Source organism: Archocentrus centrarchus, chromosome 8 (genome assembly GCF_007364275.1).
Source record: "Archocentrus centrarchus isolate MPI-CPG fArcCen1 chromosome 8, fArcCen1, whole genome shotgun sequence".
Lineage (NCBI taxonomy): Eukaryota > Metazoa > Chordata > Actinopteri > Cichliformes > Cichlidae > Archocentrus > Archocentrus centrarchus.
In genome coordinates, this window is record NC_044353.1 from 20,544,581 (window position 1) to 20,557,865 (window position 13,285).

The 13,285-nt window shown below is 39.6% G+C and overlaps 2 protein-coding genes across 3 annotated transcripts in view; both read left to right on the forward strand.

Moving 5' to 3' along the window:
• Positions 1 to 2,071, forward strand: part of abca3b (ATP-binding cassette, sub-family A (ABC1), member 3b) — a 32,115-nt gene extending 30,044 nt beyond the window's left edge. Inside the window, exon 31 of one of the 2 annotated variants that reach the window (XM_030735822.1) lies at positions 202 to 333. In XM_030735822.1, the coding sequence (XP_030591682.1) occupies positions 202 to 333 (132 nt within the window). Of the gene's footprint in view, positions 1 to 201 lie in introns of both variants that reach the window. The other variant, XM_030735823.1, reaches the window with a different exon arrangement.
• Positions 2,072 to 3,395: 1,324 nt separating this feature from the next.
• LOC115784896 (cytochrome P450 2K1-like) lies at positions 3,396 to 10,862 on the forward strand. The gene is made up of 9 exons (XM_030736298.1): positions 3,396 to 3,631; positions 3,737 to 3,899; positions 6,679 to 6,828; positions 7,079 to 7,239; positions 9,166 to 9,345; positions 9,427 to 9,568; positions 9,782 to 9,966; positions 10,091 to 10,232; positions 10,317 to 10,862. The coding sequence occupies exons 1-9, from the start codon at positions 3,431 to 3,433 to the stop codon at positions 10,502 to 10,504; spliced, it is 1,512 nt and encodes a 503-aa protein (XP_030592158.1). The 5' UTR covers positions 3,396 to 3,430; the 3' UTR covers positions 10,505 to 10,862.
• The last annotated feature ends 2,423 nt before the right edge of the window (positions 10,863 to 13,285 follow it).

Below are 13,285 nucleotides of genomic sequence, written 5' to 3' on the forward strand. Positions count from 1 at the left end.
AAATACTGAAAAACTAAAAAACTGTTAAGAAACATGTATTTAAAAGCTATCCGGTATCTGAATACACATTAAAAAAAGGTATATTTCTTTTTCTCTGCTCAATTGATGCAGATTTAAGGTATCAATTGTGATCTTCAGTAGCACCAGAGATGCATTACCAACACATCTTTCCATGTCCTCTCTTTTCCTGTTCTCATCTAGGTGTTTGGTACTTTGGAGGCAGCCAAAGAGAAATACCGCATTGAAGACTACTGCGTGAGTCAGATATCACTGGAGCAGGTGTTCCTTAGCTTTGCCCAGTTTCAGCACTGCACACAGAGTGAGGGGAAGTAGGTGGAGGGAAGAATCTGTCCATCCCATTGCTCATTTTTTTTACACTGCGTGCATATGGCCCATGCACACGGAGTTGCCTCAGTTACACCGCCAGGTGTGGACACAGGCTGGAGGAGAACGTGCTTCGTCTCCAGCTCCGTTTTTACCTTGAACACGGACACACACTCAGTGGGCCAGTGGCAAACACCATCTTCAGCATTTCTTTTACTGTATCACCCTGATGGTCACACATGCCATTTGTCATCATGTTGTGTAAAATTAGAAAAAACAGTTCTGATTGTGAGGTGATTAAAGTGACTCTGCAGCTTTTTTCTTTTTTAGTGAGGTCAAACAAAGAAAACGGCGTCACTCATTAGATAATACCACTACTATGATGTGTGCGACAGGGTTTATTTGTGTGTTTGTGTGTGTGTGTGTGTGTGTATACAGACTGTCTTTTTGTTATTTATGACTTTTATTACTTTATGTGTGTGCAAAAATTTGTGCTTTATTTTGCAATCACTGCAAGAGAATGGATCATTCCAGCTGATTCGATTATGTAGTTGTTGCACACCTTTGAGCCTTATCCAACAAGTGAGGGTTCCGGTTTTCTTTATATTGCCCTTATTAAGAAAGACTGGTTATCCATAGGAGCCTCTTAATGTTGTTGCCAGATGTACATAATGTGATGTGTTCATGGTAGTAAAACCATTTACTCGTGTAAAGACTGTTTTGGAATAATTAATGAATGCATGCGTAAAATACGACTTACAAAATGCACGATGCTCGGAGAGCAGAGAGCTGCTAGCAAACAATAGAAGGCCGTCCTGAGGATTAATCCACAGAGTACAATTAGTGTGTTCTTAGCGCCTTTATTACATCTCAATTTTCCGCTCCTGTTTTAGCTGCCAAACAAAGTACAGGAACAGCGCGTTACTATGTGGATATTAGCCATTACCGTTTACATGGAAGCTGCTTAGAAGGAAAATAAAAACCCCACTCTGTGACACAGGAGATTTTGCTGCTGCCATTGTTGCAGTGAAACTCGGTCTTTAAATTCAAATTGACCAAGAACATTTTGGTGTATTTATCGTTCTTGTTTTCCTGCAGCTATGCATTTCACACGCTACACCTGTGTATGTGTGTGAGCAGTGACTGATAGAAACAGAGAGCACGGCAGCACGAAATGTTCAAAACCAAGACACTGATGACCTTTAATGTCTCCAGAATTTAATTCCTGCTCGTTGATGAGAAACATATTCTTATGCTTTTATAATCTGGGGTTATAATCACATTAACTCATTCATTTGACATTTCTGTTCTCAGAGAAGCGCTCCACAGACGTGAGATGAATGTATACTGTCTTACACAAAAAGCATTCTGTCAGTTTTAATAGCAGCTTGATATGATTCACAGTGCTTTCTTTATGTTAAACAAAACACTGACATTCCTAAAAAAAAAAACACTGCTATGTTCCTTAGAGGTTTTCAGCAATTTTTACTTTTTTATTTCTGTGTTTTTGCACAAATCACCTCTCATTACGTGTGTGACTTGAAATAACCGCATTGTCAGACAAGTAGAAAAATATGAAAGGTTTGTGCTGCTGATATCAAAGAATGTGTTAATGATGATATATGGTGTATCAAATTTAAAAAAGGGAATTTACATCATTGTAATTGTGTACCCTACTGTACCATGGTACAGTATGGTCCTTGTCAACTCTATATGTATCGCTACTCTTTTTAAATTAAATAATGCTCTATGCAAAACGTTGCAAAGTCCAGTGTTGCATCTTTTTTTTACTTATGCTATCATTTTCTTTTTGCTTTTTTTCCTGAATGTATTTGCATGCAGAGATATGCAACCAGAGTGGAAAAAGGGTTCGAGTTCATTTTATTTTGAGTGATAACACCCCTTTATCATGACTTTTGACCTACTGCTAGGCAACTTTTAATGTGATTCATTTACACAGATGTGCAGGACTGAAAATGGCCTGCAGAGCTTTATAGCTGATGTGTTTCAGAATCGGTTTATACATGCTAACATTTTTTTTCCTCCACAACAAAACAGTTTTAAGAAAAATGAGTAAGCAATGACTTACATTAGTACTGTATCAAATAATCATAAGTATCCCGCTGGACTGCATAACCTATGTGCACAGAGAAACAAGAAAAAAAGAGCAGTGTGTAGAACAAGTAGACTAGAGTGGAAGCAAAATCAAGCACAGTTAGTGTACCCTGCTACAGGGGTGTGCCTACAGGGGGCATGGGATATCACCCACCAATGCCACTGAACTACAGTACTTTTAATTTCCAAACCTAACACGACTGCATGAAACATAGATGAGACTGGTAGGAATGTAGCTAAACACATTAGATCAAGTAGTTTACTGAATTCTGCATTTTGAAGCCCCAAGGTCCATCTTGGCCTCCAAGTTTATTTTCTGGAGCCAAAAATTTTCATATATTTTTATGAGACAGTGGAACGGAAGCTTGGTTAACAACCTACGATCCATAAACTGTATGGGTGCAATGCACAAACACTCATTCCTGCTTGTTACTGTCAAGTGACGGACTAATTAAGGATTCCACTCAAACTTAATGGATGATCTGTGCCACATATCAAGCCATAAATTTTGTTGGATAACTGCATTAAAATATTCCAAAACCCAACATGAGCACAAACAATGTGGAGGTCCAGTTGACAGAGGTGATTTCTAACAGACACCAATCTACAGGTCTGTGTGTAGAGGACGCCTGCCAATCAAAGCTTATTAACCTTACCAGCACCAAGAAACACAAAATATTTTTAATTTAATTTGTCACAAATAAACAAATAATTGAGACATTACTGACTGTCCTACCCCCAGAAAAAAGATAATGTAAGGTCTTTTTGAGGGTTGGGCATCTTTTGCTTAAACTGGCAAAACAAGTTCTTTTAATTAGTTTGCTCCCTTGAGTTGTGCATCTCAAATGTCTATTACTGAACCCAGAGGGGCGGGGAGATGATTACTAGGCCTGTCACACCAGTCCCTGCAAGAAAGCTCTGTGGTAATGTTCACATAACAGGTTTTTGCATGCAAGGACAACACAGGGCTTTACCATCAACACCAGAGCAAATGGCACTTTTTGTGGATTTTATCTTCTTCAGTTCCACCACTGTGCTGGGAGCTGCTGTTTTCCTGTTTGTTTTTTCTCTTATCTCTATCAATTACATCTCTATGGAAAGGAGGAAGGAACCCCCAGGACCGAGACCTCTGCCTCTGCTTGGCAACCTGTTGCAAATTGATCTCAAGAGACCCTACAAAACTCTTTGTGAGGTAAATTAGCCAATCTCCTTATTCAAAAGAAGCTACTTTATTAACAAATTGCAAATATATTTAATGCTATTTCATTTGGATTTAGCTTAATTTATTATTTGTCAGCTTTCAAGGAAGTACGGGTCTGTATTTACGGTTCATTTTGGAACCAACAAAGTCGTCGTCCTGGCTGGGTATGAGGCAGTCAAAGAGGCACTGGTCAACTATGCAGACGAGTTTGGAGAGCGAGGCATCTCCCTGATATTTAATGATCTGAACCAAGGTTATGGTATGATATTCCTTTACAATACAAATCATTACAATTTGTCTGCAGTGTGGGTAGTAGGTGCTGGCCTTGAGCATGGTCATGCCCTCGGGGTGTGGCCACTTCAGACCCCGAGCCGGCCTTCCCTACCCTGCGGTTGAGTGTAGGGAACTGGGGTAATGAGCCAGTAGTTTGCTGGCTCTCTCGCTCCGTGGGTAGTTTTCTACCTCCCGGTCATATGTATCCTGACCCTTCCCCTCCTCCCACCCTGTCAAACAACACATCACACATACGTAGGGTCTTTTGGGGGGGGGGGGGGGGGGGACTTGTGCCACTCTGGCTCTGCTCACTGTGTTGCATGACGTCTCCCCCCACCTTTTTTTAAAAAAAAAAGATTACATCATGCGGCTCACAACACGTCATAATACACATAGGGCCTTGGGGGGTGGGTGGAGCTGCTGAGGTAGCCCCACTGTTCTGTTCACTGTTACCTACTCCTCAATTTTATTTCCATCTTAGACACTGAGGGCCTTCGGGGGGTGGTGTGGATAGGTGCTGTTACTCAGTGCTCATGCTACATCTGTCCCTCCAATTTTAATAGCACTGTAGCTTTCACACAGTCATACACATTCTTCCCACTACATACACTCACATCACCCCAATCATGATGAGTGGGAGGAGAGGGTGGGCGGGTCTTCCCATACCCTGGTTTCATGCACCCTGCCTGGGGTAGGGACTGGCTAGTGGTTAGGGGCTGGGTTGGCTGCTTCCCCGGGAAAACAAATAAAAATCCACTTGGGAACCAGACCGAGAGCAAAATCCAAAAGCAAGACAAGGCATGGAAACAAAATACTCCACCAGACAACATCAACAATGAGGAAACAGTACTTAAATACACCTGGGGATAACAAGGGAAAGTGGAAACAGCAAGGAGCACAGCTGAACATGACAGTGACGAGACAAGGGGAAGTAAAACTAAGCACACTGCACAAGAAACTTTACTTTACCAAAATAAAACAGGAAGTGGATGCCAAGTCTAAGACACAAGAACTTGACAAACCTTAAACCACAAACACAAAAACACTGGGGACAGCCCAGGACCATGACACCAGGTGCAGGCTGTGCAGAGATGCCCCTGAGACAATCCAGCACATAAAAGCAGGGTGCAAGATGTTAGCAGGCAGGACATACATGGAACAACATGACCAAGTGGCTGGCATAGTATACAGCAGAGGTCACCAATAGGCGGATCTCAGTCAATGAACAGAAGTGGATTTTTCAATATCTGCCATTTTTTCTATCTGCCGGTGGTATATGCCATGCAGAGGCCTGGCCTTCCATGATGGTTTCTGTTCATTGTCCTCTTTTTTCTCTGGTTTCTACTGTCTGAAGTACTCACTAAGCATATGATCCTTTGTGACCATCTTCCTGATGTGTTCATGGATCTTTGATGTTTCATCTAGGATAGTGGTTCTGAGATTCACTAGTCCTCAGCCTCCTTTCTTCTGCTTAGCGTACAGTCTCAGGATGCTGGATTTGGGGTGAAACCCTCCATCCATGGTAAGGAGTTTTCTTGTCTTGATGTCAGTGGCTTCTATCCCCTCCTTTGGCCAGCTTATTATCCTAGCAGGGTATCTGACAACTGTTGGGGTGTAGGTGTTGATTGCTGGGATCTTTTTCTTTCCATTCAGCCGACTCTTCGGGACTTGTCTTACTCTCTGCAGGTACTTGGAGCCACTTGGCGGTTGCAGCTTTCCTAGCGGTTTCTTAATTGTTCCCATTTGCCGGCAGGTTTCCAAGATACTGTAGCTGTCCTCAGTGTCTGCAATGTTGCCTTCAGTTCTAACTTCCTTCCCTCTCTTTGTTACCATCTGACCACACTTGTCCAAATGACATTCCAGTGTCACTGCTATAGATCCTAGTTGTATGAATCAGTGAATCAATATCTCATTGACTCATGGGACACAGCTTAATGTCATCCATGTAGAGAAGGTGGCTGATGTTTGCTCCATTCTGTAGTTGGTATTTGTAGCCAGTTTTCTTAATGACTTGGCTGAGGGGGTTCAGGCCTATGCAGAACAGCAATGGTGACAGAGCATCTCACACTTGATGGTGACTTGTGCACTTGGCTTGAAGTTGGCCTCTAGTGTTGTTCTCCGCATTCCTGTTCTCATTTTTGAAAAGCTACAGTAAGTGCCTATTTTCAGTCTTTCCTTACTGGTGGCTTAAAACCTTAGGTGGCATGCTTTTTAACTTTTTAAAAAGAAAGTAAAGACAAGACCTACACAAGACTGGAAAAGTTGTAATAAATAATAAAACAAAATACCCAATAGAAAATCTGGTATGTGAGGGCTGTTAGTAACTTGTTTTTCTACAAAATAGGAGCCCAGAGAGGCTGAGATGATCTGACATTACAGGTCCCAGTGGCCTGCGATGCCATTTAAGTCATTTTAAAAACAATAGGTAAATGTAACTGTTCCAAGTTCCCAAACACAGAGTGGTAAACATGTCTGAACCTTTTAAAATATTTTGGTAGCTCCAATTTTTAAAATGAGAATATATTTAAAAAAAAGAATCTCTCACTTTCACTTGATACCTTGTGTTTTAAATATTTCACAGTAAAATTTAAAGCAAATATATTTCATTTGCAAATCATTATATTCTAATTTTATTTACATTTCATATTAGATAAGACTCATAGTCATTGTACAGCTTCCGAACCTTTAGAATCAGGATTGAAAGTTTCCATTATCTGTCATGTAAACTGTAATTAGACGACCTTCTAAAATGTAATCTTTTGTAGGAATTCTGTTTGCAAATGGAGAATCATGGAAAGAGCTGAGACGTTTTGCCCTCACCACCCTCAAGGACTTTGGGATGGGAAAGAGACTTTCCCAGGATAAAATCTTGGAGGAGTGTGGCTATCTGATTCAAGTGATTGAAGAGCACAAAGGTATGATGCTAGCATGTAAGTGATAACATAACACATTGTTGCAGTCTTGATCCAATGACCAGGACCTAAACAAAATCAGATTTTCCAAACTAGCACACCTGCTTTCTACAGAGAATGATAAGCTACATTAAAATCATCAGTTTTTTAGTAGCCAATGTAAGTTATGTTGAGTTTTATTTATATAAATTTTTTAATTGGCATAAAATTGAGTTTTTCATGTCTTAATCTTTTCCTCGCTGTCAATTCACAGAGAAACCATTTGATACAGCACTTCCAATAAATTATGCAACATCCAACATTATCTCCTCTATTGTGTATGGAAGCAGATTTGACTACAGTGACCTCGTATTCAAAAACATGGTGAAGCGAACCAATCAAAACATATCGCTCATAGGTTCTGCATCAATCCAGGTTTGCTTCTTGACTCAACTCTGTTTCTAAACTGAATTACACAAAAGATTCAAACTGACTAATATTACCAGTGTGCACAAGACTGAGGTCTAAACTGATCCTGCTAAAGTAGTGCAGTGTGGTAATGGCAAACAGCATCTGTTTCCATGCTGATTCAGACTTACTAAGTGGGTCAAGTTACATGCATTCGCATAAATCCACAGATGAGAATACAGAGATCAGTGGGCCTATTGTTGGGGATTTTTTATTGTTATGGTATGTATGAGGTTTTGTATTCATTCATACATATATCATATCATATCATATCATATCATATCATATCATATCATATCATATCATATCATATCATATCATGTTATATCTCACTCTAAGCTTGTATACCTTTTGAAATATGATTCAGCAGACTGACCGTGTTTGGATAATAAAAAATATTAGGGGGATAAATTTGATTGGGAGGGGGAGTACAATGTACCAAAAGCAGCTTATACTAGCCGTTAACAATGAACAGACCTGATGAGGGAGTAAGTAAACAACTAACTAAATTAATTGCAGTGTAAGCATAGGTTTTATGCGTGCGCTGTTGGCTGAAGACATGGAGTATGGAAATTCAATGAGGGCAGCTGACCTGCCTGTCTGAACAGAGATACCAGGGGCTAAAGGCATCACTGATATGGCTCTCTGGGAGGCACACAAGCCTCCCTAATTCAACAAGGCTCTAAACATTGGGGATGAGGTTTTAGTGAAGAAGTAGAGGACAGAGTCAGAGTTGTGGCACTGCCATTAATAAATCTGGTCCTATATATCTATGTGCCTATAGTGTCCGCAATAATGTTGGGGAAAAAGGCACAATTTTTGTATTTTTGCCTTTGTACACCACCATTAATTAATGGTACAGTTGGCTGACAATCAGTTTCATGGCCTGCTCCCTTGTTATTTTATAACAAATACAGCAGACATAATATCTGAAGTTGAATGATAATGTTGAATTTGTATTTTATAGCTTTTTGCTGTAATTGTCATGGATTTTAAATATGAGGTCAAAAGAGATGTTAGCCTCCTTTGCTTGCACTATCTTTAGGCTGAAAACCTCAAATAAACCTTTTAGAGAGACAGTGAAAACTTTAGGAGAGGCCAAATCTACAATCTGGCTCATTCTAAGAAAGAATGAATGCACTGACCAGCTCAAGAGGAGCAACGCAGAGGGCTTACAACAAGGTGCAAACCACTGATTACACTTCAGACCAAGAAGGTCAGATTAGACTTAGCCAGAAAACATCTAAGAGAGCCGCCACAGTTCTTTGGACAGATGTAACCAAGGTTAACTTGTACCAGAATGATGAGAAGTGAAAAGTATGGAGAAAGAGAGAAACTGCTCATGATCCAAAGCGTACCACATTATCTGTCTAACATGATGAAGGCAGTGTTTATGGCATGTGCATGTATGGCTCCCAGTGGAACTGGGCCACTAGTGTTTATTGATGATGTGACTGTTGATATTAAGTAGCAGGATGAACTGTAAAGTATATAGATTCAACTAAATACTGCAAAACTGACCAGACAGCCCTTCACAGGGCAAATGGATGATGACCCAAAATATAGTGCAAAAACAACCTGAGTTTCTTAAGGTCAAGAAATGGGATATTCTCTAATGGCCAATTCATTCTCAACCCATTCATTTTCCTTTATGAATTACAAAACCGAATGCAGGAAGCCCCACAAACAAGCAGCAACTATTTTAATGATTTCTTTGAGGCAAATTTCAAACAATACAAGACAGTGTTGCTGTCATAGAAATGAAAAGCATAATACTGTATGGACATTAATTTTTTATGTAAAATTTAATGTAAACTAGAATTTATTGATTGTATATCTAATAATTCAGTGTACTTACTTGACATAAATTTTTTTGTACTGTTGTTTTCACAGCTTTATAACATGTTTCCCAGGTTGTTCAGTTGGATAAAAACCCGCCAGGCCATATTAAAAAATGTTGAAATGAATATCAGCGATATAAAGGATTTAATCAAGCGCCTGAAAGAGACGCTGGAGCCTGGATCGTGCCGAGGGCTTGTGGACTGTTTTCTGCTTCAGAAACAGAAAGAAGAAGTAAGACAGCATTTTATTTTAAAGGGCATCAATATTTAACATTTATGTTTTATAACAATATGTGAGTGTTATTTCTCTTAGGACTCTTGCATTTTGGACACTCACTACAATGAGGAGAACTTGACATTCACAGTGACCAACCTGTTTGCTGCTGGTACTGACACCACAGCAGCCACACTGAGGTGGGGTTTGCTGTTAATGGCTAAATATCCACATGTACAGGGTAAGGAACTGGATAAGACATGCAAGACTCACTTCAAAGGAAACTATATGATAAAAAATACCACATACTGTATATGTGATGTGGTAATGCCATATATACATATACAGTAGGACAGACTCACTGACTGTTATGGACTCACTGACATTTCAGCACTTGATAGAGAGAAGGAAAGCCAAAGCCAGAGAAAGGCATTTCTTTCTTTTGTGTCCACAGAGCAAGTCCACGAGGAGCTGAAACAAGTAGTAGGAAGTCGTCAAGTCTGTGTCGATGATCGAAAAAACCTGCCGTACACTGATGCAGTCATTCACGAGACTCAGAGACTGGCTAATATTGTCCCTATGTCTCTTCCTCACCAAACCAGCCGAGACGTCACCTTCCGCGGATTCTTTATCAAAAAGGTCAGCTACATTTTCAGTATTCAGCTACAATAATATCTTTTAATAGAACTCTCGATTCACATCCCATAACTTGAAACTGTTGTGTACTTATAAGATTTGACATGATCTGCTCTTTTGCCTACAGGGAACTATTGTGTTTCCCCTTCTAACCTCTGTCCTGTATGATGAGAGTGAATGGGAGAGCCCACACACTTTCAACCCCTCTCATTTCCTGGATAAGGAGGGTAAATTTGTCAGGAGAGATGCCTTCATGCCCTTTTCTGCAGGTATAAACAACGTTGTCATATATTGAGATAATTTACACTTGCACAGGCAGAATTCAAATGCCTGTGAACTTTTTGCTCTTGCAGGTCGCAGAATGTGTCTTGGTGAAAGTCTGGCTAAGATGGAGCTCTTCCTGTTCTTCACCTCCCTCATTCAGCGCTTTCGTTTCACTCCTCCTCCTGGATTTACAGAGGATGAACTGGATCTCACACCAGCTGTGGGATTCACCCTCCCTCCATCACCTCATATGCTGTGTGCTGTCAGTCGCCAGTGAGACACAAGGATCTTGCTTGCGACAATAGCATAGCCATTGTCTTCATCTACCTAATGGCCAGCAGATCCCCATCCTCAACTCTAGGAAAAGGCAAGCAGCAAGGAAGCCATTTATCTAAGTCACTTCTAACAAGTGAAATAAAATTGTGGTGCAGAGAATCAACAGTGTCATTCAAATTTGGGGTCACAGACCAGAATTTTGTTGAATTTGTGTTTTTTAAATTAAGTTATAAGCACACTATACTCAATATTACTACTTCATCCCACAACAGTTTTTAGACTGTGTAAATAATTGTAAAAATGATGCAGATTCTTTGTAAATTTTATTTACAGGAAAGACATTTGGAAATGTGTATTTTAATGGCTATCAGACATCTAAAATAACAATAAACTACAATCATTTAGCCTTTCATTTTGGTCATTTTTCTTTTTGTGTCTGGTGAAATAGTAAATATGATCAATCATTTTCCTACTCTCAAAAATATCAGATCATGTTATTAACTCTTTAATATAGTTCAGAGTAATTTTTTGTATAAAAATGGAGACCGACACAGATGGATGTGTGCATGATGTACTAAAAAAATCTGTAAAATTACAGCACAATATGAAAGCATTTTTCTGCCACAAAACCCTTCTTTTTTTAACCATCCATGACCATTATGAATTATAAAGGAAATGAGTTTTTATGAAGCTTTAAATATAATCATGATATGCATTTGATTTTATTAGTCACATTTATTTGCCTGAGAAATCTGTCTTAGACTGGAAAATAAACATAACTGATTAATGACACAGAAGCTCATCATGTTTGCTGTCATGATGTGTTCTCACTCTCTGTCTGGGCAACGGTCAGCCACTGATGGAGACTACACGGTGACAGAAAGAGAGACTCCGAGGTCATCTGAACACCCAGCTGCTGAAGTTCTTTGTTTTCCACATTTTGAAGAAAACTAAGAATGTGGTCATTATTTACTTGGTTTCTGCCTGTTCGTTTATTGAACAGGAATGACACAAAACAACGAAATAAGGAGTTCAATTATTAAATTTAATTAGCCATTTTTCACACAGTTTTACAGATTAATCTGGGTCAGAACTGCACGCCATGCCCAGTAGGGTACTGGATATGACATGAAGTACTCACCCACTCTTCTTCAAGCTCAGGATTTTATATAGTCACAGGTTATCTATCTTGGTTACATCATTATACAAAACAAAATGTGGAAAATGGCACAAATGGCAACAGGCTGGGACTTGAACCTGACTTTTAGCAAGCCACCCTGAGCTATCCTGGTGCCCCATGGTATACTTTTCTAAAAAAAAACCATTGACATCGAATTTGGTGATTGGCATTTATGGGCATAGTTACGTAACTGAAGATCCTGACGTGCTGGAAAAATTCTGTTTACATATTTGGAATCAGCATACCCAAATTAGTGAAAATCAGTTGTTTTTTCTCAGTTAGCAGACAAAAAGTTTTCTTTGTTGACCAGTGTAATCCACATTTAATCGTTTTACTCTTTGGTGCATGTATACTGTTCTCTCTGTGTAATGTAGTCCCTGAGTGTAAACATAGATAAACAGTCAGCCAAACTCCTTTTCCGGAGCCAGGAACAGTGCAGTCGAGGATGCTATATTGTTTTTTCTTTTTGAATTTTTATGCTTAAATAGTTTTTTGCTTTTAGGTTTGGTTTTTGGTGTTCTGGGAACACACACCGTCTCTATGGGGGTGGGGTTTTGGGGGGATACCAGGAGGAGAGAAGCTGCAGAGAGGCGTATAAGACATCAGCTCTGCTTCCTGGTCTCAACCCTGGGTAGTCACATTTTAGGAGGGTTAATTAATAATGTCAGCCAGATTTCTAGAAATGAGAGCTGCTCCATCCAAAGTGGGATGGATGCCGTCTCTCCTAAGAAGACCAGGTTCTCCCCAGAAACTTTTCCAATTATCTATAAAGCCCACATCATTTTTTACTTTTTTGGGATGACATTGCCTTGGCCTCCAGTAACACTGTGAGGAATCTTGGAGTAATTTTTGGCCAGGATATGTCCTTCAGTGGAAGTTTGGACACACTCATTCATTTGAATGGGTGAGTGTGTTCAAGCTTTTGACTGGTCCTGTATTAAACAAATATGTAGGACTGCTTGTTTTTCCACTGTCCTTTATTTAAAGGTTTAGTTTGTCCTACCAGATTCTTGGTAAAGTTTATTTACTCTAAGTAAATTCAGAAATGTGCATTTAAATGTCAAACACCTAAAATGACCATAAACTACAGTCTCTTAGCCTTTCATTTTGGTCACTTGTTTTTGTGTGTGGTGAAATCGTAGATGCACTTTTACCAAAAAAGTGAAGATATTGCAGGGCATATGAAAAAACATTTATCAGCTCTTAGATTATGATTTTTTTAAGCTCAGAGTTCAGTTGGATATTCTTACGTTGTACCCTAATTCATTATATTGAATATCACAGTCCTAGCCATCAAGTGTTTTATTTTTGGTAGGAAACAGAAGTCTCCAAAGTCATCCAGGTTATTAGATATACTCAGAAATGTTTGCTAAATAAAACCCTTTACTGTCGGACAGAAAGTGTGAATTATAGAAAGTGGCATAGAGGTATAGAAGTGTGCAGTAAATTCAGTCTCATAACTCATAACAAATATCTCACCAATCATATCACCAATCATATCTGTAAGGCAGATGACAAATAAGCTCATAAGCCAGACCCGTGACCGGGACTAACACTGGTCTCTCTGTGCAGGTGGCTAAGAAGCGTGTGCAGGGAGAGATA